Genomic DNA, 25,630 nt, shown 5'->3' with positions numbered 1-25,630 from the left:
ACAGGTACTGATCGGTCATAAAAAGTGCGCCTATACAAAACACAGAAAACCTCTAATGCAAAAAGGGTTTCGCGCAACATTTGACGTGCTCCTGCCATCGTGGGACGAAAACTAAACCAGAAAGCATTACATTAATTACAATCCTATAATTACACACTTGCAGCAGTCTATCTCCGCTCGAAACCAGCGCCAAATCTAGCGATTGAAGAAGAAAAACATATTCTTGTTGTGCGAGACATACTTTTGCTCTATGCCTTTTCTTCCTAGTGCCGCTATGTACACGGGGCTAACCAAATCAAACAGGTTCTCATCATTCAGTCCATTTTGTTCATAACCCAGCAGATGCATTTGATTTGAATTCCCTTTTCAAGCTTGCGATGAAGTTTATTGGTCATCAATTAAAGCATCATGGCAAGGAAAAACGCAATTGTACTTCCTCAAAATTTCATATTTCTATGAGAATGGCGCACTACCGGTTTCAGCTATTCTAGAGAGAGAGAGACGAAAAAAAAATCAAACTATACCATAATAAACAGTGACGTACTCTAGCAATCTACCTCCCCTTCGTGGTTTATTTCATACGCACATCATATTGAATATTGAACATATACTCAACACGCCTCTAAACCTAGCTAAGCAGCTTTCCAATATTCTGGTGCGGCTTTGTTGGGACACAATTTCATTTGATGGAAAACAACACCCACAGCTCACAATACACATACAAAACAGTGCGCTAGGACAGCTTTGCCAAGCGCATGCCTTACAACGGGTACTGTTAGCGTGCTGCTACTGATAGACACAAACATATAGCCATGTTTATGTCACCTTAGTCCTCTGCTTATGGTTGTATGAATGCTAGTAGTAGCATTTAAACGGCAACGAGCAGTGCAGGAGGGTATCCTTTGAAAGGAGATAAAAGCAAACTATCGTAACGTAGGAGAAAATATATAAACAAACCTTAGAAGATGTATCCCATCACTATCATATCCTACAATGACGATGGAGATCATACAAACGCCATATGTTTTTTTACTCACGATAAATTACCAATGTAAAATTTCAAACAAACTCGCGTTTCACCCTAAATTCTTCGTATGTCACCAGTACGAATACCACCACCTGCTTGGTGGCGAATCATAAGCAAACCAAAACAAACACTAGTGAAACGAAAAGCCCTAATCTCTATGATGCCGGATCGCTTCTTCTCGCAAATCGTAGGATAAAAATGAAAGCACCCTCTTTGGGTCCGTTTTGCCGAACCATTTTCTGCGGTGTGTTGCCTAGTGGACACGAGTAGACCGGGCCGGGGGTGAAGAAAATGGTGAACGCTGAAGAAGCAGTGGATGAGCTCAAGCGTAGAGAAGCGCAAGAGAAGAGTGGAGCGGAGAGAGAGGTTGGTTGGATTTGGCGTGATCAATTTACTCGCCGAACCAGGTGTAGTGGTGCTTGTTGGCAATCTGGGCCGGGCTCAGGGGCCCGAACTGGCCGTACTGCGCGGTCGGGAATTGGATGTGAGCCGGCAGCGGTTGCGTGGGCAAAACCTGCAACGGGAAAGACGGGAATCGCTCAGTGCTGGTCGTGTCGTGCTTGATAGTGGCGTACGGCGAGCTAGTGCTAAGCGGCGTCTTCCGCACCTGTCGGCTGGAGGCGTTGTGGGCCGGCGGCGGCACTACCCGGTTGTACGCCGTCTGGTAGGGGGCCGCTTGGGACACGAACACCGCCGACCGGCGGTACATGTCGCCCTGGGCGTAGATGTCCGGCTGGGGTTGCTGCAGGGGCTGCTGCTGGTGCGGATGCTGCTGCAGAATGACGCCGGGCGAGCTTCCGAGTGGCGTGTTCGCGCTTGGCTGATGCTGCCGGTAGACGGCGGCTGCGCTCGGGGTACCCCAAGAGGTCGCACCGGTCGGAGTGCTCTTGGCGTGTGCGTGCGGTGGCGGAACATGGCCAAGGGATCCACCGCCACTGCATCCACCACTGCTACCGGGATGCTGTTGCTGCTGAATGGCTGCTGCGGCTGCTGCAGCCGCTGCTGCCGTTGCGGCCGCCATAGTCGAAGACGAGGACGACGAAGACGCGGATGACGGCATGTACGACGAGGACGACTCGCGCTTATGCCCTCCTCCACCGCCGTAGTGCGAGGACGACGAGCCCATCGTAGGCGGAGCCCAAGACGAGCGCTTGTCCACCTGCTGCTGCGAGGGATACTCGTACGCCACAAATTCACTCGGTTCCTGCTTCGGAATATGCAGTGGTTGTCCACCGCTTCCACCTCCGGACGAGGGCAACAACAAACACTCATTCTGGGCCATTGCTAGCAGACGTTTCTTTTGCGACTGGCCAGCATGCTGTTCGTACTTGATGGCTGCAGAGAAAGAAAGAATATTGGATATTCATTGGACATGACAAAATTAATATTTAAATCTAAAATTACTCGATAACTTTTACACTTTGCCTGTCAATGACCCATACAGAGGGTGACAGGCAATTCAGGTAAATAAAGTAGTAGGCTATATTAGTTGTAGGAAATTATCCTTAAGGAAGTATGATCTATTTCTTATTTGATTAAAAGCAAGGCATCAAATTTTACCAAAAATCGCTTGTCAGGCAAAGTGTTTAACATGGACTCGGATGAAAAGGGAAATAAGTGAAAACTCACGCTGATGCTTCGGACTGCGGCGCTCTCCTTCGCCATCGCTATCACCGACGGTGACGCAAGCCGTCGCCGTTGACGACACATTGGTCGATTTCCGTTGACGACCACTGCCAGAGCTTCCACCGCAGGGTGCACCGTTACTGCCGCTGCCACCACTGATGACGCTCATGTGCTGCTGAGGTTGCGACGGCATGTGATACTGCTGCTGCGGTTGCTGCTGCTGCTGTGATTGATGCCCTCCGCCATTGAGCTGGTTAACCGACGATGAAGACGAGCTGTGGGCAATATTGGACGACGAAGAGGACGTCTTGATGCCACAACCCGAACCATTGCCGCCGCCACCACGGCAAGAGGACGACGATTGGTGTCCTCCACCGTTGCGATTACAAGTCTGCGACGTCGACGACGAGGACGGCTGATGGGAGGACTTCGCGGTGACACTGTGCTTCACTTCCGGTGTTTCGTCCTCACTGTCCGAAATCGTAATGACAGCCGTAGGTGACGGTGTGTCGTGGATCGTGATCGTCTGCTGCTTGCTACCGCCTCCTCCGCTCGCTCCACCGTAGCTGCCGCCATGCCCACCATGATGACCATGGTGGTGTCCGTGACTGTGGCCACCGTGATGGATGTGTCCACTGCTGCCACCAGTACCGTTGTGATGATGATGGCTTCCACCACTTCCACTGTGTTGAATGTTGCCACCCATAACCATCGACGAGCCACTTCCACCGTACGACGACGTGGACGAGGAAGAGTGATGCGTCGGAACATTCCCCGAGCCACTGATCGAACCCGACGAGTCCACCGGTTGATAGTGTTGCTGCTGTTGCTGCTGATGGTGATGGCTGTGGTGACCGCTGCCACTTCCACTCGTCAGTTGCGGTTGCTGCTGGGAGTGGTGATGATGATGGTGATGCTGCGGAACCGGGATCTGCGCCTGCTGAAGCGGTGGAGCTTGCATCTGTTGGCTGCTTCCACTGCCACCGCCACTGTGAGGTTGCGGTACCTGAGACTGCGCCTGTTGCTGCTGTTGCTGCTGCTGATAGAAGGACGACGACGAAGATGATGACGAAGCCACCGCTCCACCGCTTGCGCCGCTGGTGCTAGCCCCATTGTCGTGATACTGCGGGCACATATGACTCCGGTTGTACCGCTGGTGGGGCGGTGTGTTCTCCTTGACTCGCTTTTTAACCGGCGACAATTGGTTGTTCTCCTTCTTGTCGTGCCGGGAAACGCTGGAATATTTGCGAACACTAAACAATATTACAAAACAAGCTCAACAAGCGAAAGAAAAGAAACCCTATCTCCTTGTAATGACGAGAGGACAGGGTGGGAATGGATACTTACACCAGATGATGCACCGGTGATTCCTTCTTCGGCTCGTGATGGCTCGTCTGGATGTTGAGATGCGGGTTCGGGTAGATACCCTCGAGCTTCAGGAAGGGCGCCGAATCGACGATCAGTGAATGGGCCGGACCGGGCTGTTGCGACCACGATGGTACGATCGCCACCTGCCGGCCAGACTGCGGCCAAGCCACGTTGGGCTGCACGGCGTTCGTGAGTAGCATCCGCTGCCCGGAGGAGGGCTCTACCATCGAAACCGGTACGGGTACGTTCACGTACTGCTGCGGGGGGACCTGCAGTGGGGGCTGCATCGACGTGCCACCAACGACCACGTGCTTCGTCGGACTCGGCATCGTCTGATAGCCCGGTGGACACAGGATACTCGACACGAGCTGATGCTGGAAAGCATCCGGACGCGCGTTACTGTACTGTCGGCCCACATTTCGTCCACCGTAGATCTGGTACAGATGGTTGTCGTACGTGGGCGCCCGTTCGCGCACGATCCGCTGCACCTGATTGTTGAACGTGATCGTCATGTTTTCGGTCGTGTTCGGCACAAAGTTTGTTACGAGCGTCGCTGTCGTCGGTTGTACACTCAGGTTGTACCTAAAAATACAAAAACCGTTACCATTTCCGCTTCTACGTGAGATAACTTCGACCAAGCTTTCTTACGTATGAATCATCGAATCCGTACGACGACAAACTTCCATCATCTGCACCGACGCCTTCACGTTGTTGCAATGCGCATAGTCCACCAGGTGGGCCAACGTCGCGAACGAATGGTTCAGCGCTTCGCCCGGCGTTATGCGGCGCTCCTGGTCGATCGTCAGCATGCGCTTCAGCAGATCGATAAACTCCCGGCGGTCCGTCTTCTCCGCCAGCAGCTGACCGCCCTCGATGTCGGTCGGTACGTTCACCTGCCCGATGTCGTCCAAACAGTTGAAGATGTACTTGCGCGCCTCCTTGCTCTTGTTGTTCGTTTCCGCCTCGTGCTCTTCCGGTGTCTTCAGCCGCCAGAACGGGTACGTCGAGTCATTGTCCCGGTAGAAGAACTTGGCCGTCTTGCTGGCGTTGTTCAGCATGTGCTCGGTCGGTAGACCCTGTGTCTGCGATATGTACCTACGGAGCGGAATGAAAAAAAAACGGACACTTAGAAACCAGAGTTCGCTGCCTCTTCGACAATTCGCTTTAATCTTACCTGATTTGATCGTACTCAGAAGACCCGGGATACAAGGGCCAACCCAGGAACAGTTCCGCCACCACACAGCCGAGCGACCACATGTCGATCGCCTCGCAGAACGGCAGGCCGAGGATGATTTCCGGGGCGCGATAGTAGCGCGACTGCAGGTACGTATTGCACACCGTCTTGCTGACGTGCGATGCCGAGCCGAAATCGATTACCTTCACGCTACATTTTTCGGGCGTGACCAGCGTCACAAGAAAAAAGGAAATAATCATAAATTAGCATCGATTTTAGAGGCTCCGAGAGATTTTTCCCATCACTTACCGATACGGTTGTCGGTTGGGATCAACCAGCATGATGTTTTCCGGCTTCAGATCGGCATGTATCAGCCCCAGCTGCTTCAGCTTCAACAATGCAGTCAAAACCTAGTGTGGACACGATGGGAAGAGAACAAAAAGGCAACATTTAAACACTGTTATTCCTGGGAGAATTATGTAATATTTCATATTCGAGACGGTTATGAAAACTGGGTCATTAAATTTTAAAACCATCCTTCTACTGGACATGAATCCACGTCGTTAAACTTAACTGGAGTGTGTTCTTCCGTTTCATAAAGTTGGTTTCAGTTTATCAGGCAATCAGTTTAAAAAAATGATGAAAATGTCCTAAAGTCAACATCGCAAACGAACCCGCGCGTGCCAAATGATGACCCCGAGAGATGTTTCATTGGGTCGCCGCACTGACGCCGCACGGTCTACGGATGGTATAACGCGGCTATATGGTGCTCTCTCCCCATCAACCACTATCGACGAACGGACGGACGCGCGCGTTCAGCCAGCTGGAGCCATCATGCCGGTTTCCATCTCTTTATAGATTCTAATCCCCCGGACATCGCCGTCACATCCGCTCGCTCACATACTTTTACTGAGCGCGGCCGGCGAGTGGACTTGATTTGAAAAGTTTTTCGTCAACGCTGCTGACGCCATTAGGCAGCCGTCCACCATCAGAGCCGCCGTGCACCACAACAACACGCTAAGTGCATATTACACTGCCTGCTGGTGGAAGTCGACGGCGTGAGGAAGACGGCCGGGAGTCGCGTCCAAAAGCTCCCAAATTAAGCATTTTATAACCATGCCAACCGGGAACGGGAAACGGGACCAGTAATGTTGGGAAAACGTCCGCGCTCCGTTCGCATGGTGAACTCCCGGCCCGTTTGTTCTTCCGTGCAGCGTCGTCTAGCGTCATGCCACACAGCATATCATCCGTTGAAAGCATTGTTGGCACACTATCAGCGCTTTGGGGAGAGCGTTGGAAAAGTTTCATTCTTTACCGGCTGCACTTTGGCTACAAAACTATGCAATGGATTAGACTAGGTAGACAGGGCTCCCTTCTCCCAAACGAAGGGCCAGTGACTATGTCTCTATCTTCCAATCAACCTTTATCTCTCCCTCCCTCTCTATCTCGCTATCAGTTTAATTTCCATTGCGCAATTGTACTTGAGAAGAATCGACAGCCCTTCTTCTCCCACGTCCGAGAGGCAGCTTCCTCCCCTCGCCGATACGCATCGATGTTCCCCCATCGGAATGGAGGCGAATAGAACTGGCAACATCAACCGACGCCATTCACCGGGCGTAATGAGAGCGCGGTGTGCAGAAAACAAAAGTTCCGTCGACTAATTTATGCAATTTACGGTATTCAAATGATGTACCCGCCTAGCCTAGTCCAAGCCCATTGCTGGCGGCGCGCACTGACCCTCTTTTCGTTTCCTTAGTTTCCTATTTTTATTCTCCCTTCCCCCCCCCCCACTGGGATCGATTAGCAGCCACCCAAGCCAGCGGGTGTTGTGTTTGTTGGCCTAAACCCATCGCCATCGTCAGCATCAGCATCATCATCATCATCATCATCATCATCATCTTCTGCAGAATGGTTCGCTTTATGACGATTAATGCCGAGCTGGTGGGCTTTCTAAGATGACGTTGATTGTTTATTGAGCATCATAGGGGTTGCTTAATGACTGAAGTCTAGCTTCGATTGATGTTGGTGTGGTCTAGATTTTTGAAGAAAGAATCAAAATTTTACCACGATGCTGATTGCGTTTATTACATTGCGGTCAAAGTACGTGCTACCGAATAATACATAGTTCGTAGTTGATGTACAAAACCGTAACGGAAGTAATAAAAACAAATTTAGTTTTAAAACTATGACGATTTAATCTTATGGCCAAAAACTTCAAGTGAAGTTTTTTGCAGCGAGTTGATTGTTTAGTTTACATTGATTGAAGAGTTGAAAATCATTGATTTGCAAAATTATTAGCGGGGTTTTATGCAAAAAAAACAACAAATCAATGTAGTACTACGTTGTAAGTTTCAACCAAAATTGTTCTAGGTTTCCGTTAAATGAACACAACGCCGTTAGTTATATACATGAATCTAGTGAAAGGGCTACAATGTAAAGTTTAATGTTAATTTCTATTACTAGATTGTTATGTACCAATAAAACATGCAGAACAAAGTCAAAATGTAATCACGGGCCCGAGGTATATCCAATTGCTGCTTTAACACAATAACCCCGAGTAGTCGTGTCTAACAGCAAACGCTTTTTACGTCGCTTTTCCAAACACACAATTGGACCGTAAATTCAATTAATCGTATGCAGTCGGAAGCTATGATTTGAATAAAAATAAAACGAACACAGTTGTCTGAAGGCGAGTAAAACACACTGCTCGTACAGAGAAAAAAAAATCACAATCAAACCGCAGCGAACCACAACCAGATATCGTAACATTCATACCACCCCCAGTGATAGAGCGGGACGGGAAGAGAAAGCATAAAATATGCACTCGCAATCAGTGGAGCTTAGTGTAGCATTTTATTGTAATCCAACACGGTGCGCAACAGCAATGTGCTACTTTCTACTGAAAGTATTCATTAAAAGGTAACATAGATGTAAAAACCCAGCCCTTCAGCTGCAGGATGATGTCGGTCAGGTGATGCGAAAACCTAGGATCAAAGTGCAACATACATTCCACGTGCTTTTTTTTTTAAATGATTGCCCGAACACAAAGCATATCACCCACTATCGATGGGATGTGGTGTGATGTTTGCGGCTGCAATCCAATAATATATTCCCGAACTGGCGCATTGCCTTTCGGAGCAAAATGAGGTGGCACAAAGTATCGGCGTGAAATTATGTCATAACAGAGAGGCACGTATGCCCTCAAGCCTTCGCAACGCCTTCGTCACGGCGACCTCGTCCGCTGGTAGTGGTACACCGATAATACTCAACTGACTAGGCCCAAAAATAGTAGCAGCCCGCCGCCATCAGCGGCCGCGAGTTCGCTTTGGTGTAGCACGCCATTTTTGTGACATGATGATAGATCGACCAGCGGAGCAACTTGTTCCACCATTTAGGGACGTATCGGTCCGCTTAACGATGACACAACGCACAATGGCACCGGCAGGGTTTGTATGAGTGTGAGGTGAAGTAGAGTCCAGTGGTAAAATGTCCTACATGTCTCATGGTGGAAGTGAGCACCATGTTTTGACGATCGCCAAATCAACCCCTCAGACAAAACCCTGACAAACGCCGAAAGTTTGAGCCCGATGAGAGCGATAGTATAAAGAAAAATATACATGCATTTATTCTGGTTTAATGTTAACCTTATCCGAACTCTTCGACGAAGACGATGCGTGAAGGTAGAATGTAATAATAATTGCATTTATCATGCATGCTCTGCATCTTTTGTTAGCATCTTCCAGAAAATGATAGTACGAAGTAAATGATGGTCGGAAAGGTAGGACGTAAATTGATGATGATTGCACATATCACTCGAGCGAACGATTAATCAGCATCTTTTCCAGTTTACCAACACCACATTGGATCCGAAACAGGGACTAACTTTTTTCAGATGAAACTAGGGAAATATTTTCTTCAAATAAGATTTGTTCAAGCCACTTGTTTTGAAAGATAAAGCCGAGTGTAGTGCCAGGTTTCATTGGAAAACTTTTACATATTTTGACTACAATGAACCTTTAGCTTTTCCAAACTAAGGATGGCTTTGCTCAACATCAATATCGAATTAAGATAAAACATTCTCAATCAACAAAACAAAATGAAGCAGAAACACTAAAATTATTGCTCTCCATTTAATTTGGATGTCACTTGTTATTTACTACCTTGCTAATTTATGAAGCTAAATTAACTTTAACTAAAGAAAACAAAACTGTTAATCAAGAACTATTGCTTGGTGAAGGCACTCTTATAAGGACGAAAAATGAAACCTGTTGAGATCGATTGATTTGTATCATTCAACCAGGCCCCCCCGAGGGACGACGACGCCGATCCGATTTCAGCATAAAGATATACCTAGTACCGCTCCTACTCTTCCTCCTACCGTGCCTCTCTCTCTTTCTAAAACGTGCCTCCAAAACTACCGTTAGCCCGCGCCGACGGAAACGACTACACGGCATGGCCGGGGTGTTACCATCAGAGCTCACGCCGGTCTGGTCTGGAGGCTGGGCACGGGTTTTTCTTTTTCACTACCTTTATTGGGTCAGGCCTACGCTCCGGGCGCACCACCGCTGGCAGCATCAAAATGAAAGCTGAAACATAACCTTCTTCCACGGGCGCACTATCGAAACCCTTGCTGCTTTCCCGACGGATCGGGAGACGGGATGTGAAATATCTGGGCGATCGCACGGTTCGCAGTGCTGGCGGAGTTCGTCGTGACCGACTGGCGGGCGCACCCGGGAGAGCGAAAAGATATATCCACAGTCAAAAATGGACGAAAATAAAAACGAAAACGAACTGGTGCTGGGCTCACGTCGTCCGCACACCAAGGTGCCGACGAGGAGCAGCAGGCAAGATTATTCCGTGCACAAAATCATATGCAAATTTCACTCCATTGAGTCCAGGGGGGGAAAAAAGTACACCGAGCTACGGTTTCTACAGTAGAATTCGCAACCATAAGAAGCAACAACGCCAAAGTAGAAGAGATCAAATTGAAGAAGGTTGAATGGAGATTGGGTGGCAAAAAATAACACAGACATGTCCTACATCCTACATGGTGTGCCCAAGGAACGAATACGATGATGATGACGACGATGACGATGAAACCGATTGACCAATGAACCGAATCGTGGGTACAACGACGATCGCTTGTGTTCTGCACCGAGAAGACCGATCGGTCCGGCTTCTTGAAGACAGCAGCCGGGTTGCGAAGAAGGCCAACAAAACCAGCAGTGAACGGATAAATGAACACCGATCGACTGACTGATCAACAACAAACGATGACTTTCATTCGCTCGAGACGAGCGGAGCGAACGTGCACACAAAGATCAACCCATGGAACGCGGCGGTGTATCGTTGCTTCAGCGTTGTATTAATTACTAAATGTGAAACACACGAGGAGAGATAACTCCACTCCACAGGGATGGTACCTTTTTGCACCACCCGAAAAAGTCATTGTCCGGTGCGCGTCGATTGCTGCTTGCCATGCTCCAAACGTCCGCAGCAGCATGCGTTTGGTGCATATTAACATGCGGGTCAATGATGTTAAGCTGAAGTAAAAAAAAAAACATCGTCAAAAACAACATCGCTACCCAGGAGAAAGGGCCGGCATTCACAGGCCTTTCGTTTCGTTCGTTTACGGGGCTCCCGAATAAATCGCTGATTGTAATCGCGCAGAATATTCGGGCGCAAGCAGGACGCGACGAACGAGACCTAAGCGAACCATCCGGGATGTGACCAAGAAATTAATGTGCATCCCAGCCTCGGCGAAACAGGTTTCGAACATGCTCACACACGCACACACAATAGGCCAATTGATTTTCGGCCCCGGAGGGTTCGTTTTCGAACGGAAGGAAGAACGAAATAAACCAAAAATATATATGATAGCGTCTTCTTGAGTCCGATGAACAACGGTAGCAGTTCACGAGTCATCCGAAAATACACGCATCTGCAGGCGAGAGCTGGTGACCATCAAACACGCATGACCCGGTTAATGATGGGTTGCCACTTTAACGCAACGCTATGGCTTGATTGGTGAAACGGGTTTTATAATATGCAGGCACTAAAAATAGAAGCATAAAATCTCATTATTATCGTTGTGACAGTCTTATCAACAAACAAAAAGTCATACAAACAACTCCAGCATAAGATACTTTGCGTAGACCACCACAATCTTTAGCGATAGTTCAAAGGTTTGATAAGCAACTTCAACCACCTTATTGTGGTTGTAACAGCAAAACCCACAAAAACCACGATAGCACAACGTCGGGGGCAGTAACCCGGGGGAAGCTCCCAAGAAGAACAAAGGTTTCTCTGGCCAGGGTAGACAAAGCGATCTCTTCCCACGACGACTTGAGATGGTGGCTAGGAACCAGCACTGTCATATGCTTAACGCCGCTCACTAATAACAGGCAACATTATGTTGTACCGACTGATGACCGACCGATGTCACCGCTTAAATGTTCCCTCGCTATTTCCAAGATGGAGCTGCTCACCTGCTGCAGGATCGGCCGGATATACTTCAGCGGCAGCGGCGAGAATTTGTTCTGCTTCAGGAAGTCGTACAGGTTCTGCTCGAGCATCTCGAACACCAGGCAGGTGTGGTTCTTGTGCTGGAAGCACTCGAACGCCCGCACGAAGTTGAACTCGTCCGCATTCTCCTGGCTGAGCCGGCTGAGGATCGACACCTCGATCTGGCCCTGGCGTGCGTAGGACGGGTGGTTCTTCAGGATTTTGATGGCGACGATGTCGCTCGTGCCCTTCTTCCAGCATTTCACCACCTGCCCGAACGTGCCACGGCCGAGAAATTCTAGGACCTGCGGAGGAGAAATATGAGAAGAAAAAACGTGATGAGTTATTGTGATTTCAGAAATCTGAAAGTTGGTTACGGCGAACCAATGCATCTAAGCCTAGTCTAAAATAAAAGCTTTTGGTTTATACTTCATACGTTCACCTGTTGTTCTACAGGTTGATATGGAGTTCACATTCACAAGCTGAGGTAACATAACAACTTTAAAGTACTCAAAGAAAATGATAGTATCCCTGGCAGTGGAACATAACCATAAACGGTGCCATATGTACAAGCGGTCCGGTTCTGTTTCGAACCTTCAGATGCAAGGCTTTTTTTTCAGAGCCCGCCCTACCGATCGCTGGCACTGCTTTTCTTTCCTCCCCTAAAACCGTTCCCCCCCACCATTAATGTGCTTCCGTCATCATGACCCAAAAGCTAACGGAATCGCATCGCATTCTGGGCCCGTTTGTTGGGCCCGAGCACCGAAACCGGAGGAAACGGATGGGATGAATTACCCAAAAAGCCACTCGGCGGCAGAGAAAAAAAACAGCAACTGATGAAATTGTGAAAGTAGGCAAAAATCGAAACAAGTCGCCCGGCGGAAAGGCACACACTTGCACACATCCCGAACACGTAAAACATGTTTTAAACGAGCCGGTCACGAATAAAGGTAAATGTTCTTGTTTGGCAAAATACTCTCGACCGAAAACTACAGCCCAAAAAACAAACAAACAGGTAAACCAAAAACACCGGACGGCGGCGGATCTGGCAAGCGAAAGGGCAGGCCAGCAGTGTTTTTGAGGTCGCGCTTAACGACCGGGGTGCGATTGTTGTTTTTATTTTAATACTTTTTTTTTTGTTTCGTTCAGCGATTCCTTAATTTTACTGACAGCTTTCAAAAAGGAAACAAGAACAATTTATACCACTCTGCGGGCGGAGCAGCAGCAGAACGGGTTCCAGGTTCCAGCTCCCAGCGGTTTCCCAGTGATGTTTTATTTCCCCTTGGATCAAAACAAAAACCAGTTCACCAAGTCGTCGGCGGCGGCGGCGGCGACTACTCCACCTTCGCCAGGCTGATAAATAGAGTTAAGAACACAACTGGTTCGGTCGGTTGATTAATTTATTTCATTCTATTTGTTTTTAAATTTCGAACCCACCACCAGCGAGACCTCTAATGATGCAAATCGCGGTGAAGGCGCCTTCGGCGATACTTCTCCTTGGTTTTCGAACGTGCATAACAAAGTAGGACTCTGCTATCAGGGAAGGTTGGACTTGCACAGTGTAATAGTACGCCGTCCTAAAGTACCTTTGGAGGATCGATGTTTAACAAAACAGTGTCATATGAAAGCATTTATTATTCACCGGCATATGTTCCGAAAAATATTTACCAAGCTCACAAAGTCAAATTGATGGTGTATCGTCACTTTTGAGGGCAACTGTAGGATGATACAATTGTTCGAAGAGAACTAACACGATCCTACAAACCTTGGGCATCTTCGCAATTTTCAGCTAAAAATCAATGTCTCAAGAGTTCATGCGTTGTGATCCGTTCAAGCGAAAACATTTCAAAGTGTCTTTGAAAAAATCGTCAGTGGCCCCACCACCCCTAGCAGCACCCCTTCCCCCCCCAGGTTTTCCTTTTCAAGATTTTCGAAACATCGAAACCTCAAGCTCAAGCTTGAGAGGTAGATTTGATATCCGCACGGATAGTCAGGCCCGAAACGGCCGTTTCCAGATGGCCTTTTTCCTCTCCGGGCCATTGCAAACCACAAATCAGATAAGGCCGTACACCCAGCACCACCACCCCACGCCCCCCGTCCCACTTTCCGTGTACATTGTTGTGTTGCTAGAGTAAGTGAGTGAGGTTCTTTGCGAAACCTTCGACCAACACAAAACGCTACTCTCTCTCTCTGTCTCTCTCGTTGTGACCGAATGGTGTTGTGGCCACACACCATCCCATCTTGCGCGGGTTCAGAAAGTTTTTATCTTCTTTTTTTTTACGGGGGGCAACAAACAACTTGCGCCACCCAAACAGAGCAAGTCGCGCCAGCAGACATGAAGAAAACGGTGCGAAATCATTTGCACCCAATTGTCCCATAACTCATCAACACCACCCCTCGGACTCGGGGAGGGCTAGAGAGCGTTGTGGGAGGGGGTGGTTGAAGTGGTTGTTTCTTGTTCAAAAAGCACAACCAAATTGAGCAGCCATGGCCGCTAGGCGAAGGAGTTGAGGTTGCATTGCATACAATGGCATTTCGGATGGTGGCGGAGGAGTTTGCTACCGACTCTGCACACGGCAAGGAACAGGCTGGCTGTGCTTGTTGATCGCGATTTGCGAACGGCCGCTACCGGCGAACCGTATTCTTCTGATGTTAATGTGCCCGGGAGACAACCGTTTCCCAGTGCGGCCAGCGCAATCTCCGCTCGTTTCGTTGTACAATTATCTGATGCAGATCCGGGCGGAATCTACCGGGCACGCTATCGGTGCTGCGCAATCGAATGCTGATTTTAGCATATTTGTTTCTAAAGAATGGTTTGTGCGCAACAATGTCGTGGCGTAAAACGGTTGCTTGGTGAGCACACACTTTCAACAATGTCATCCACCATCGAGCACAATACAACTGTCGGCCGGTAGGAGCAAACGTCGATGGCGACTATTTCCTTAAGGTCGAGAAGAAGAGAATGGACCATCTATCCAACCACGGCACAAAACTGTATCGAACCGTCGTCAGCGAAATTTACCTTTTTCTGGTCATTTTTCTTTCAACCCCCAAACAGTCAAAAACGCACCGCCCGCGCAAAATTATACTCGAAAAAGGCATCTCGCAACCGTTTCACAACCACGCACTGGCGTGTTTCCCAATTTTGGCTTGCCCATTCCGAACCAGATTGGGCCGAAAAAAATAAAACCGGACTCGGAGTAGCAAATTATCCGGTGCGTGGCATTTCTGGTCCAGAAGGGGGGCAAATCTGTCGGAGATTTTGATTGGTAACAGAAGCAGCTCTTCGAACAAAGCTCTTCATCTGCTACTCATGGACTAGAAGCCAGTGGTTCTCAATGATTTTCCGAATTTGCGAAGGAAAGCTATTTGCTGTGATATGTATCTGTGATACATATCAATTCTGTGATATGTAAAAATACCAGATTGTGGATGATCTGCAGGCAAATCATTGAAAGAGTTACTTTTTAACTTTTTTAATTAAATTTAATTATTTTAATTTTTTAAATTTTTTAATATTAACAATTTGACGTCCGCAAAATTCATGGTGTCACAACGCTTTACGACCGGTGCGTTTGCACCAGTTTCTTTCAATCTGGCCGCCATGTTTATGCACTTTCTTTTTTTCTATATCAAAATGCTCTGCGAATTTTATTACATTCCATTGAATGTTTATTTACATCCAGTATGTGGCGGGTGTCATTTGACAGCGTTGACAGCACACCAAAATGATGTGATCGAATGAAAACAATGTATGGGGTCTGCGGACCGCAAAGTGTTAAGTATTCGCTTTCTTTACGTAAAAACTTGTGGTGATGATCAAAACATAAAACATTCAAAAACAATAAAACGAGTAAGAACCACTGCCCCAAGGGTTGGCAGCATACAGACTCTAGAGTAAAGGGTTGCGAAATAAACGCGTGGTGTCAGTTGATAGGTTTGGAAATGCCCTCACACAATACACTTTATGAACTACTGTACGAATGTTGACGCAACCACCGCTAAACCCGAAGAATGTCGGGGTTTTATGAGGCTTTTGAACCTTTCCACCACACACAATATTAAAAAGCCGGTTGATTCCAATCACATCAGTATATCGACCTTGTATGAGATACGAGTAAAAACTCTAGTGAAATGTATCAAACTGACGAACGATGGCAGCTCTTTCCAGAACAGCCAGTTAAGTGTTGCATATGACATGATCAACTACTTCGAGGGTTGAGATTTTGGCTTTCTTTCACGCTTCACAGCCAGCTCCAAAAAGACGAAATACTTTGATCACGAACCAACAACGAGGGCAGAGTTGCTAAAAAAAAGGGCAAGCTTCCACCATTCATCAGTGCTACACAACAATGGGAAAACGTTCAGCTGAAGTAGATTGGCCGTTGGGTGGGTGGGTGTTTAACCGACCCAAACGGCGATAAGATAGCGCCGCATGGTTTCGGCCCTTTCGGCCATTGTTATAGCCTGTCGGAGTAAACGTACGTCATAAGCGGACTAGTGACCCCGTACGTGAACTTACCCACCACCATACTCTTGGTCCACCAGTGTTGAGGGGTTACTGCTAGCTGCCGTACGTTCGCTAGGTGCTCCCTTGCTTAGGTGAACTCCGGACTTTCGGCAAAACTCCACCGAGATCCCACCGCCATCACATTCATTGTGTGCGGGTGTCAATACGTCAAACGGAGCCGTCAAAAGTTGAGCTAGCTGTCCGCCGGCTCGGAGGGGAACCCGGAGGTTGGTTTGCGGGTGAAGTTGAGCTTACGTATAGATTATAGGAGAAAGTTTGCCAGTTGGCAAAGAGCGAGCATACAACACTCGCCTGTTACCGAGGTCGTGCCGAGTGAGTCCGCGGTGGAGATAATGACCGCCAGAGTTGTTGTTGTTGTTGTTGCTGATGGTGGTAGAAATTATTCGCGGCACATCATCCACCCATCCATCCATCCATCGATCCATCGCCTGGCCAGCTGGCAGATGGAAGGGAATGTGTGTGTGTGTGTGAGTAACTATTTATTTACGTTTCCATACCCCGCCGTTGGGCCTACGATTTTTCCAACAGCGAGCAACAGAAGGCGAAAACACATTACAGCTTGGCGCAGAAAGTGAGGGGGTGCGCGGGTTGGGCACGTCAACGAAAAAAAAAAAACCGCAACAGATGCCCGCATAAGACCCCTCCTCTTCCTCCTTCAATGAGCGCCACCGCGGTGAGAAAGCCGGATAAGTATCATGTGAGGCTGTTTCGCTGTTTCTTTTTTTGTCCAAAACAAAAACAATAAAAAGCAAACCAATTCATTCGAATTGTAAAATGTGTGAGCATCACAGTTTTTGGCCTTAACCGTACAACCAACATGTCACACACACACACACGGCTCACACAAACGCACGCGTCCTTTTAGCTTTCCGAGCGATACACGATCGAAGGTCCACGACATCTGCATTATGTATGCGACACCATTGCTCCCGCTCTGTATTTTTATTTCGAGTGTGTGTGTATGTGCACTGCAGTGAACAAATAGGTAAATTATTATGCCACCGAACAGTGTTTTATGTAAAAAAAAAAGTTAAAGCACGTGGTTGGCAAGTACGTCCATTGATTAACTTTTGTAAATCAATATACGTGCAATGTTATTGCAAACCTTTCAATGGTAAAGTAATGTACCTGGCCACTAATGGATCTCCTTTTTTTATGAACCCTTTTTCATTTGTTACTGATGAATTAGTATCATGGTTTAGAAATCGAGCAGTTTCGAACTTGTATGGTTTTCACCAATTCTCAGTTCGAAACCGGAGGCTATTTGTTCAAGTCAGTTCTTATAGGGTGAACCGGTGTTTAATTTAATGCGGTGACATTATTACCTTTTGAAAAGTTAAAGGAATCAGTCCAGGTATTGGTTTGCAATTCAACCAATCGGCAAATAGACCCAATGGAATATTGGACAACGCTAGTACCATAATACTTATCACGGAAGTCGGAAAGAAAATGAACAGAAAGTAAGGAATTGAATTTGTAAATAAGAGTTGAAACTCTTGCAAGAGTTAGGATCTGTACAGCATTAAATCTCTGCTTCTATTGCACGTAACTCTTGGTTCACGGTGATTTTCATGGATCCGTGCCCCATTACATCTGATGGATCGAGATTAGGCACCGTCGTGTTCTATCAATTCCGTGCGATCGACCGCGTGCTATGCAGAAGTGGTTTGATGGGAATCGCATCGGACGGATATGGCACAGACGGTCGGGGGAGGATCGGGTAGCTACGAACCGCAAGTATACAAGGCCTACGCGGTGAGGTTGTGATACCAAGCTGCAATGAAACCGACACCGAAGCTCACCGGGACGAGAGTTAATGTGTCCTGGCATGCAGTTAATATCGCCCCCACTCAGTTCGTCAGTCTTATCGAGGTCAGCGTAAGAATTGACATTCCCGCGCTGCGCTATCGCCGGTAGCATATCTTAAGACTCTCCTGACATCGACCGCCAAGCACATCACGTTCGATAAAGCCACGAGGAGCCTCTGACTTCTAAGCCTCGCGCCGCTGTGCGGAAAGGTTGACTAGACGCTGAAGCAGGAGGCAGGAAACCTGAGTGCAATGGTGCTGCCAAGACCGGCTAAACGTCAGACCGGTCTGGTGAATATAAACTACATCGACGAGCCAGCATCGACTGATAGACAAACGGTGACGGGGACGACGATCCACGACGTCTTTGGTGGGTTTGTTTTTTTTTCTGTCTGAAGGGAAAAGGTACCACACACCGGTTTCTTATTTTTAAGTCCACCCCAGACGGCCAGTAGTGTGTGTTGTCTCCGCAGTGCGTTGATTCCTATTATGCCGACAAAATGGAAATAAACGCCCGAGAACCCGCCACCGCCACATTGGCCTCGATCCGGACCAGAGCCTGCCCCGGCGGTTGTCGTCCCATGATGGGCAGGAAGAAAAAAGGATCCAGTTTCCAGCCGGGACGCACAACCGTTAGCGTCGGATGGCTTTGAAACAAACAGATTATGCGGACCCAAATGTCTGGCACTCGCCGTGGTGCTGACGCTGTTCGCTGAACTTGGATATACTTTGGAGAGTCCGAGACTCCCGGGACCGATTGGTTGGTTGGTTGGCCACCCTCTTAAATGCAAAAACTACCCCCGAACACTGATGGCACTGCGACAAATCATATTCTTAACGCAGACGACCGTTGCCCCTAATCGTAAAAGTGTTATCGTAAAATTACAGATTTCTTGCCCAACGAACCAAGTGGCTCTGATTAAATAAACTTTCCAAAAGGGTTTTTGTTGTTTGTCTGGGGAGGAAACACGCAACTGAATCTATTCTTTACACTACAACGGTGGTGGTTTTCAGTTTGTTTTACTTGATTTTTCAAATTTCTTAAAACTCCAGAAGCTTGAAAGCGTTAGTAATATATTTTTTAACAACACAATATATGTTCCTCAAATAAAAATTTAATTTTCCATACATAGTTCGAGCTGTTTCACTCGGATATTAGCCTCTACATATACTAAAAATGCTTGCTCAAACCGATGGGACGCCCGGGAGCAGACACCAACAAACACAAACCCTCAAATCGCGCGATCGGCAACATAAAAGAAACCCGGGTGACATAAAATGGAGGCGCCGCTAGGGAACCCCCGGCAAAAATTCATGCTGCTGCTGCAAAGGAAATCCATGGTGCGTCTTGCAAGAAAGCGGATACACACAAGTGCAAACAACAACGCCGCCACCGTCGTCCGGGTGGTGCACAAAGGGGCAACGAACGCCAGCAATTTGCGTCAGCCAGCGGTTTTTATTATGTTTGTTTGTTTCTTGCTATTGATATTGCAGATTTCTTTTCCTTTTTTTCCCCCCCTGCCCTCTATGCTGTACCAAGCGGCTGTACTGTACTGTTTTCTTCTTTATTTGCCCTACACTTCACACACTCCAGAGGTTCCCGTATGCATTTACCGTATATGCCTAGTGTTGTGTCAAGTAGCTCTTTTCATTGAGCAGAGCAGAGCCTGCTCGCTCAATTAGATGAGCAGAGCGAGCCACCTAGCTCAGCTGCTCAGCTTGCTACTGAGCTGAGCTGTTGTTACTGAGGTGGCTCACCAACTGAGGTGGCTCACCTATTGAGGTGGCTCACCTACTGAGGTGGCTCACCTACTGAGGTGGCTCACCTACTGAGGTGGCTCACCTACTGGTGGCTCATCAAACTCAGTTGTGCGGTGGCTCAGTAAACTCAGTTGTGCTGGTGGCTCAGCAAACTCAATTGTGCGGTGGCTCATCAAACTCAATTGTACTGGTGGCTCTTCAAACTCATTTGTACCGGTGGCTCAGTAAACACAGTATGTTTTATGTCCATGAACCGACAATTGAGTAACATTGTAAAACTGATAAGTTAGATGGTCAAACATGTTCGTTTAATGCGGTTGGTAACACGTTAACCGCCATGTCAGTCCCTGGGTACTGACCGTTTCCGTTGGGTGAACTTTTCGTTCACGCCACGTAGGTTCCTTGGGACTGACAAATCTATGAGTCGTGGCGGTCGATTAGTGTCGGCCCGCCAGTGTCGGTCCGCCAGTGTCGGTCCACCAGTGTCGGTCCGCCAGTGTCGGTCCGCCAGTGTCTGTCCGCCAGTGTCGGTCCGCCAGTGTCGGTCCGCCAGTGTCGGTCCGCCAGTGTCGGTCCGCCAGTGTCGGTCCGCCAGTGTCGGTCCGCCAGTGTCGGTCCGCCAGTGTCGGTCCGCCAGTGTCGGTCCGCCAGTGTCGGTCCGCCATTGTCGGTCCGCCAGTGTCGGTCTTAGGCAAAGTTGAAGGGTAAGACTTTCCCCTTCGTGTCCTCCTTCTTGTCTCTCCTTAGTTTTTGCAGGCCGTTTGCTCTGAGCGAGGCGCGGATATCACGGCGCGTTTGGGTTATGTTTCTTTTATTTTTATTCTCTTTGTCGCACTTGTACGGATTGCATGCGCGTATGTGTGATTGTGCATGGGTCTATTGGACCCGTTAGTTTTTTTGGGTTATGTTTTTTTTTGTTTTTATTCTCTTCTTCGCACTGGTACGCATTGCGTGAGCGTATGTGTGATTGTTTACGGGTTTATTGGAACGTTTGTACCAGCTTTGTTTCTATAAACTGCGGTTACTTTTTCGTCTCGTTTGCGTTTGAAGCTTATTCGTGTTATTGCTATTTTTTAATATATTTGTGCAGCAGAAGCATGTAGCGGAAAGCATGACAGTAAAAATAAGGATGTTTTATATTAATGATTTGGCTCTAATTAACGTCGCTACACATCTGTACGGATTTTTACGAAAAATAATCAATAAGGTCCGAGGCATGTAAAATTACACTGGGCCCAAAGTTAATCCGGACGCTCAAAAATGAACATCCGTCCGATTTCGTTTCCGTTTGTAGGTGTTGGGAAATTCTTTACTTAATCGAATTTCAATTCGTCAGGAAAAACACCTTTATCTGTTATCTTATGCCCTAAATTAGTTACGACTGATTTGAAAAATTTACATTTACTGGGGTTAAGTTTAAGATTATATTTTCTTAATCTACAAAATACTAGGCTACTGAAATGATGCTGTGCACTGCATCCAATAACAATTATATCGTCTATATATACAAATACGAGTTCAGGTGTCAACCCGGCCATGGGTATTGCCATCATTCTTTGGAAGCTGTTGGGGCTAATGTTTCGTCCAAATGGCATTCTTGTGAATTGGTAATAGCCTGAAGGAGTTGAGAACGCTGTATATCTTCGCGAGTCTTTGTCGAGAGAGATCTGATGGAAGCCTGACATAAAGTCTAAAATACTGAAGTACTTGGCTCTTCCTAATTGATCTAAAATTCTGTTAAGCCTTCATAATGGAAATTTGTCAGTCACGATTTTCTTGTTTAACTGTCGAAAATCTACAACTTATTTCAATTTTTTGTTTCCTTCATCTGATTTCTTCGGTACCTTAAGAATTGGTGAGTTGTATACTGAGACAGAATGTTCTACAATGTTGTCTTTCAGCATTTTGTCGACTTGCTTGTCGATTTGATCTGCTTGTGAATGGAATTGTTTGTAATTCGGAATGTAGGTTTTTTCTCCTTCAATTGAATTTGTTGTGTAAAAGTTGTTGTTTTTGATTGGATCAGATTAGCAGCACAAAAAAAGAGCAGTTCTTCGGAGATTTTGCGATACTTTTTGAAGTTTTATACTATTTAATGATGTCTAAAACTGATAGTTTGCTAATGTAAGGCTAATTCCATATGTTTGAAAACTTTTTCCATGATAGTTATGATAGATTCGTTATGATAGATAAATGATGATTTTTCGTTCCAGCAAAGTTGTGTGACGCATATTTCAACGAAAACTTCAATAATCGAAATCGAATCATCCGGAAGCTTCTAACGATGCGCAAGAGTTGTCTGAATCGATGATAACAAATATCATGAATCGAACCTTACTTACATACCACTTTAGCTAACAAAAATACGATGAAATCAAACTATCCGACTTTACGTTTGGCCGTCAACATTCTGACCTTTTCCACTCTATTGTTTATAGTGCCGCTTTTGGAGGATTTTTTAAACCTTTTTTTGCACGTACTTCGTAGCAAGGTGCACCAAGAAGATGCAATGAACAAACATCATTATTATCAGTTCTAAGTACTCTAAAATCGAGCACAAAGTCGGACGCATGCTCATTTTTGAGCGTCCGGATTAACTTTGGGCCCAGTGTAATTTTACATGCCTCGGACCTTATTGATTATTTTTCGTAAAAATCCGTACAGATGTGTAGCGACGTTAATTAGAGCCAAATCATTAATATAAAACATCCTTATTTTTACTTTCATGCTTTCCGCTACATGCTTCTGCTGCACAAATATATTAAAAAAAAGCAATAACACGAATAAGCTTCAAACGCAAACGAGACGAAAAAGTAACCGCAGTTTATAGAAACAAAGCTGGTACAAACGTTCCAATAAACCCGTAAACAATCACACATACGCGCACGCAATGCGTACCAGTGCGACGAAGAGAATAAAAACAAAAAAAAAACATAACCCAAAAAAACTAACTGGTCCAATAGACCCATGCACAATCACACATACGCGCATGCAATCCGTACAAGTGCGACAAAGAGAATAAAAATAAAAGAAACATAACCCAAACGCGCCGCGATATCCGCGCCTCGCTCAGAGCAAACGGCCTGCAAAAACTAAGGAGAGACAAGAAGGAGGACACGAAGGGGAAAGTCTTACCCTTCAACTTTGCCTAAGACTGGCGGACCGACACTGGCGGACCGACACTGACGGACCGACACTGATCGACCGCCACGACTTATAGATTTGTCAGTCCCAAGGGACTTACGTGGCGTGAACGAAAACTTCACCCAACGGAAACGGTCAGTCCCCAGGGACTGACATGGCGGTTAACGTGTTACCAACCGCATTAAACGAACATGTTTGACCATCTAACTTATCAGTTTTACAATGTTACTCAATTGTCGGTTCATTGACATAAAACATACTGTGTTTACTGAGCCACCGGTACAAATGAGTTTAAAGAGCCACCAGTACAATTGAGTTTGATGAGCCACCGCACAATTGAGTTTGCTGAGCCACCAGCACAACTGAGTTTACTGAGCCACCGCACAACTGAGTTTGATGAGCCACCAGTAGGTGAGCCACCTCAGTAGGTGAGCCACCTCAGTAGGTGAGCCACCTCAGTAGGTGAGCCACCTCAGTAGGTGAGCCACCTCAGTAGGTGAGCCACCTCAGTAGGTGAGCCACCTCAGTTGGTGAGCAAGCTCAGTTGGTGAGCCACCTCAGTTTTTGTTTCAGAGAGGTAGCTCTCTGCTCAGTGAGGTGAGCAGAGCGGCTCAGGTAGCTCATCTGCTCACTACACAACACTATATATGCCCCCGGTAGTCCGGCGAAGACAGTTATTATATATGCTCGTGGTTGATGTGTGGAGCGGTTTTTTTTTCCTTCTCATGTGTGTTCGTGAATGCTGCTGCTGGGCTGCTCAATGTTCTTAATTGCAATCATCTTTTCCGTTATCTCAGTGGCCGCCAGCAGATACGCCACTCCCCGAAGGCAGAGCGGCGCGATTCAGCCGTCATTCAGCTCTGACTTTGCCTGCGAGAATTGGCAGACAATTAAGGGAAGGAAAAACTAGAACCGCAAAAACAAGCGATTCCCCTAACCCGTGAGGCGGTATTCACAATCGCAAGCTATCATAAACCTTCTCCTGGCCGTTTCGCCGTCTGGCAAAAGGTTGATATTGGACGTGGAAAAATAAATCTTCGGGAAAAATTCATTAACCTGACACTCGATCGTAGGGAGAGAACCATCGATTTTCGGCGAATGCCAGGATGTATATGCCCCGTGTGACAAATCGCCCCAAAGAGACACTGGCGCAACGAGTGTCTAATTTTAGAAATCCGTCAAAAGACCACAACATGCCGGCGATGAGCTGGTAGATAGAACCACACGCCACATGTCTACACGGACCGGTTGTTATAAACGAAGAAATGGATGTGTGCCTTCTTCTTCTACGCAGAGAGAAAGTCTGAGTGGTAATGGTTTTGAGGGGCCAAATCCAAACAGAAACCCTTTCTACACCTGAGCGGCAAGCAAGCAAAAGCAAACGTCGTCCTCTGAAGGCGTTGTGGTGCTGAAGGTTAGGAAGGCGTGCCCCGGTCCAAGAAGTGCCGACAATTAAAGCACAAAACCTTCCACACAACGATGGTCTCGCACTCTCGTGGCAAGCCGCGATTATGTGTGTGTGTTTATCGCAAGGTCTGACCAAACAGTCGGACAAGGCGGCACTTTACGCCGACGACGTAGCACAACAACGAAAAGGGCTTCCATAAACGTCGCACTCTGCGCGCGTCCTCCAGACGACCCGCATGCGTTTGTGTGTCTGTATGTTTGCTACCACAAGGGGACATTCTCATCTGGGTGGCGAGGAACCAACACGATTTTGGCGCACCCTCCCCTCCCCCCCCTCGCCAGATTTCGATCCGCCCCGGGGACAGGGCGTAGCGTAAAGCGAAACATTTTATGGCTGGCTTTCGTGCCGCACTGATTTACGACTCTCGCCGGGAGACATACGCCGGTCGGTAGCTGGGTAGCTTGCGAAAACAATTATCCCAGCCCCGAAAAACAACAAGGTACGTCGAGGTTCGCGAATGACAGTTGAACACACACAGAGCCCCGCAGGCCGATCGGCGGATGGGTTGTAACCGGCAAACATTTAGGCGATAAACTGTTAGGAAACAGCACAAAACTAGAGCTATCCGATCAATCGTAACACTTTTTGGGCAATTCTAGAACCACACAAAACTACTGTTGTTCTTTCTGATCAGGATTCTGCACCATCCACATACATAAGACTAAATCAAAGAAGACACAAAACGTGTGGAAATAGATTTCGTCAGATCACTTTCCATCCATCAACAATTGTTAAGGCAAGATCCTCAGAACAAATTCTTGGCAATGAAAACTTCAGAATTATGTCTAAGTCTTAGGTATGACTGCCATTACAGAATTTTTGAGACAACGTGCATCTGATCGATTAAAAAGATATGATGTTGCGGAAATAAGTGTAAGAAACGTGGAGAAATGAAAAGAACCAAAGGATTGTCAAACAACCGGAGTAAAATCTATGGTGACAAACAAACTATTGGCAAACCTTTACAGATATTAGAATTTCGCGTGTAGGCGATGACTACTAACGACCACACTTACCTCATACTGGGCGGACAGGGAGTACAGCACCTCGTGCTGGACCAGATGGTAGTCGCCATCGGCACCGCTGCTCGAGCGCTTGCTGGAGGTCTGCGTGTTGGCATGACCTCCTCCGGTTGCAACCTTAGAATGTGCCGTCTTGGAGCCGTTGGACGGGGCCCCCATAGCCCCGGAAGTAGCAACCGTGCCGCTGCCTCCACCAC

At 47.3% G+C, this 25,630-nt stretch overlaps 1 protein-coding gene across 1 annotated transcript; it reads right to left on the bottom strand.

Moving 5' to 3' along the window:
• Positions 1 to 1,326: 1,326 nt before the first annotated feature.
• On the bottom strand, positions 1,327 to 25,592 carry LOC131281736 (uncharacterized). The gene is made up of 8 exons (XM_058311083.1): positions 25,428 to 25,592; positions 11,684 to 12,004; positions 5,505 to 5,605; positions 5,196 to 5,405; positions 4,670 to 5,116; positions 4,001 to 4,603; positions 2,657 to 3,906; positions 1,327 to 2,362 (listed from the first exon to the last, which is right to left on the bottom strand). The coding sequence occupies exons 1-8, from the start codon at positions 25,590 to 25,592 to the stop codon at positions 1,419 to 1,421; spliced, it is 4,041 nt and encodes a 1,346-aa protein (XP_058167066.1). The 3' UTR covers positions 1,327 to 1,418.
• Positions 25,593 to 25,630: the final 38 nt, after the last annotated feature.

The sequence above is a fragment of the Anopheles ziemanni genome, chromosome 2 (genome assembly GCF_943734765.1).
Source record: "Anopheles ziemanni chromosome 2, idAnoZiCoDA_A2_x.2, whole genome shotgun sequence".
Taxonomy (NCBI): domain Eukaryota; kingdom Metazoa; phylum Arthropoda; class Insecta; order Diptera; family Culicidae; genus Anopheles; species Anopheles ziemanni.
The sequence above is the reverse complement of the archived record's forward strand: the minus strand, read 5'-3'. Positions and strand labels throughout refer to the sequence as shown.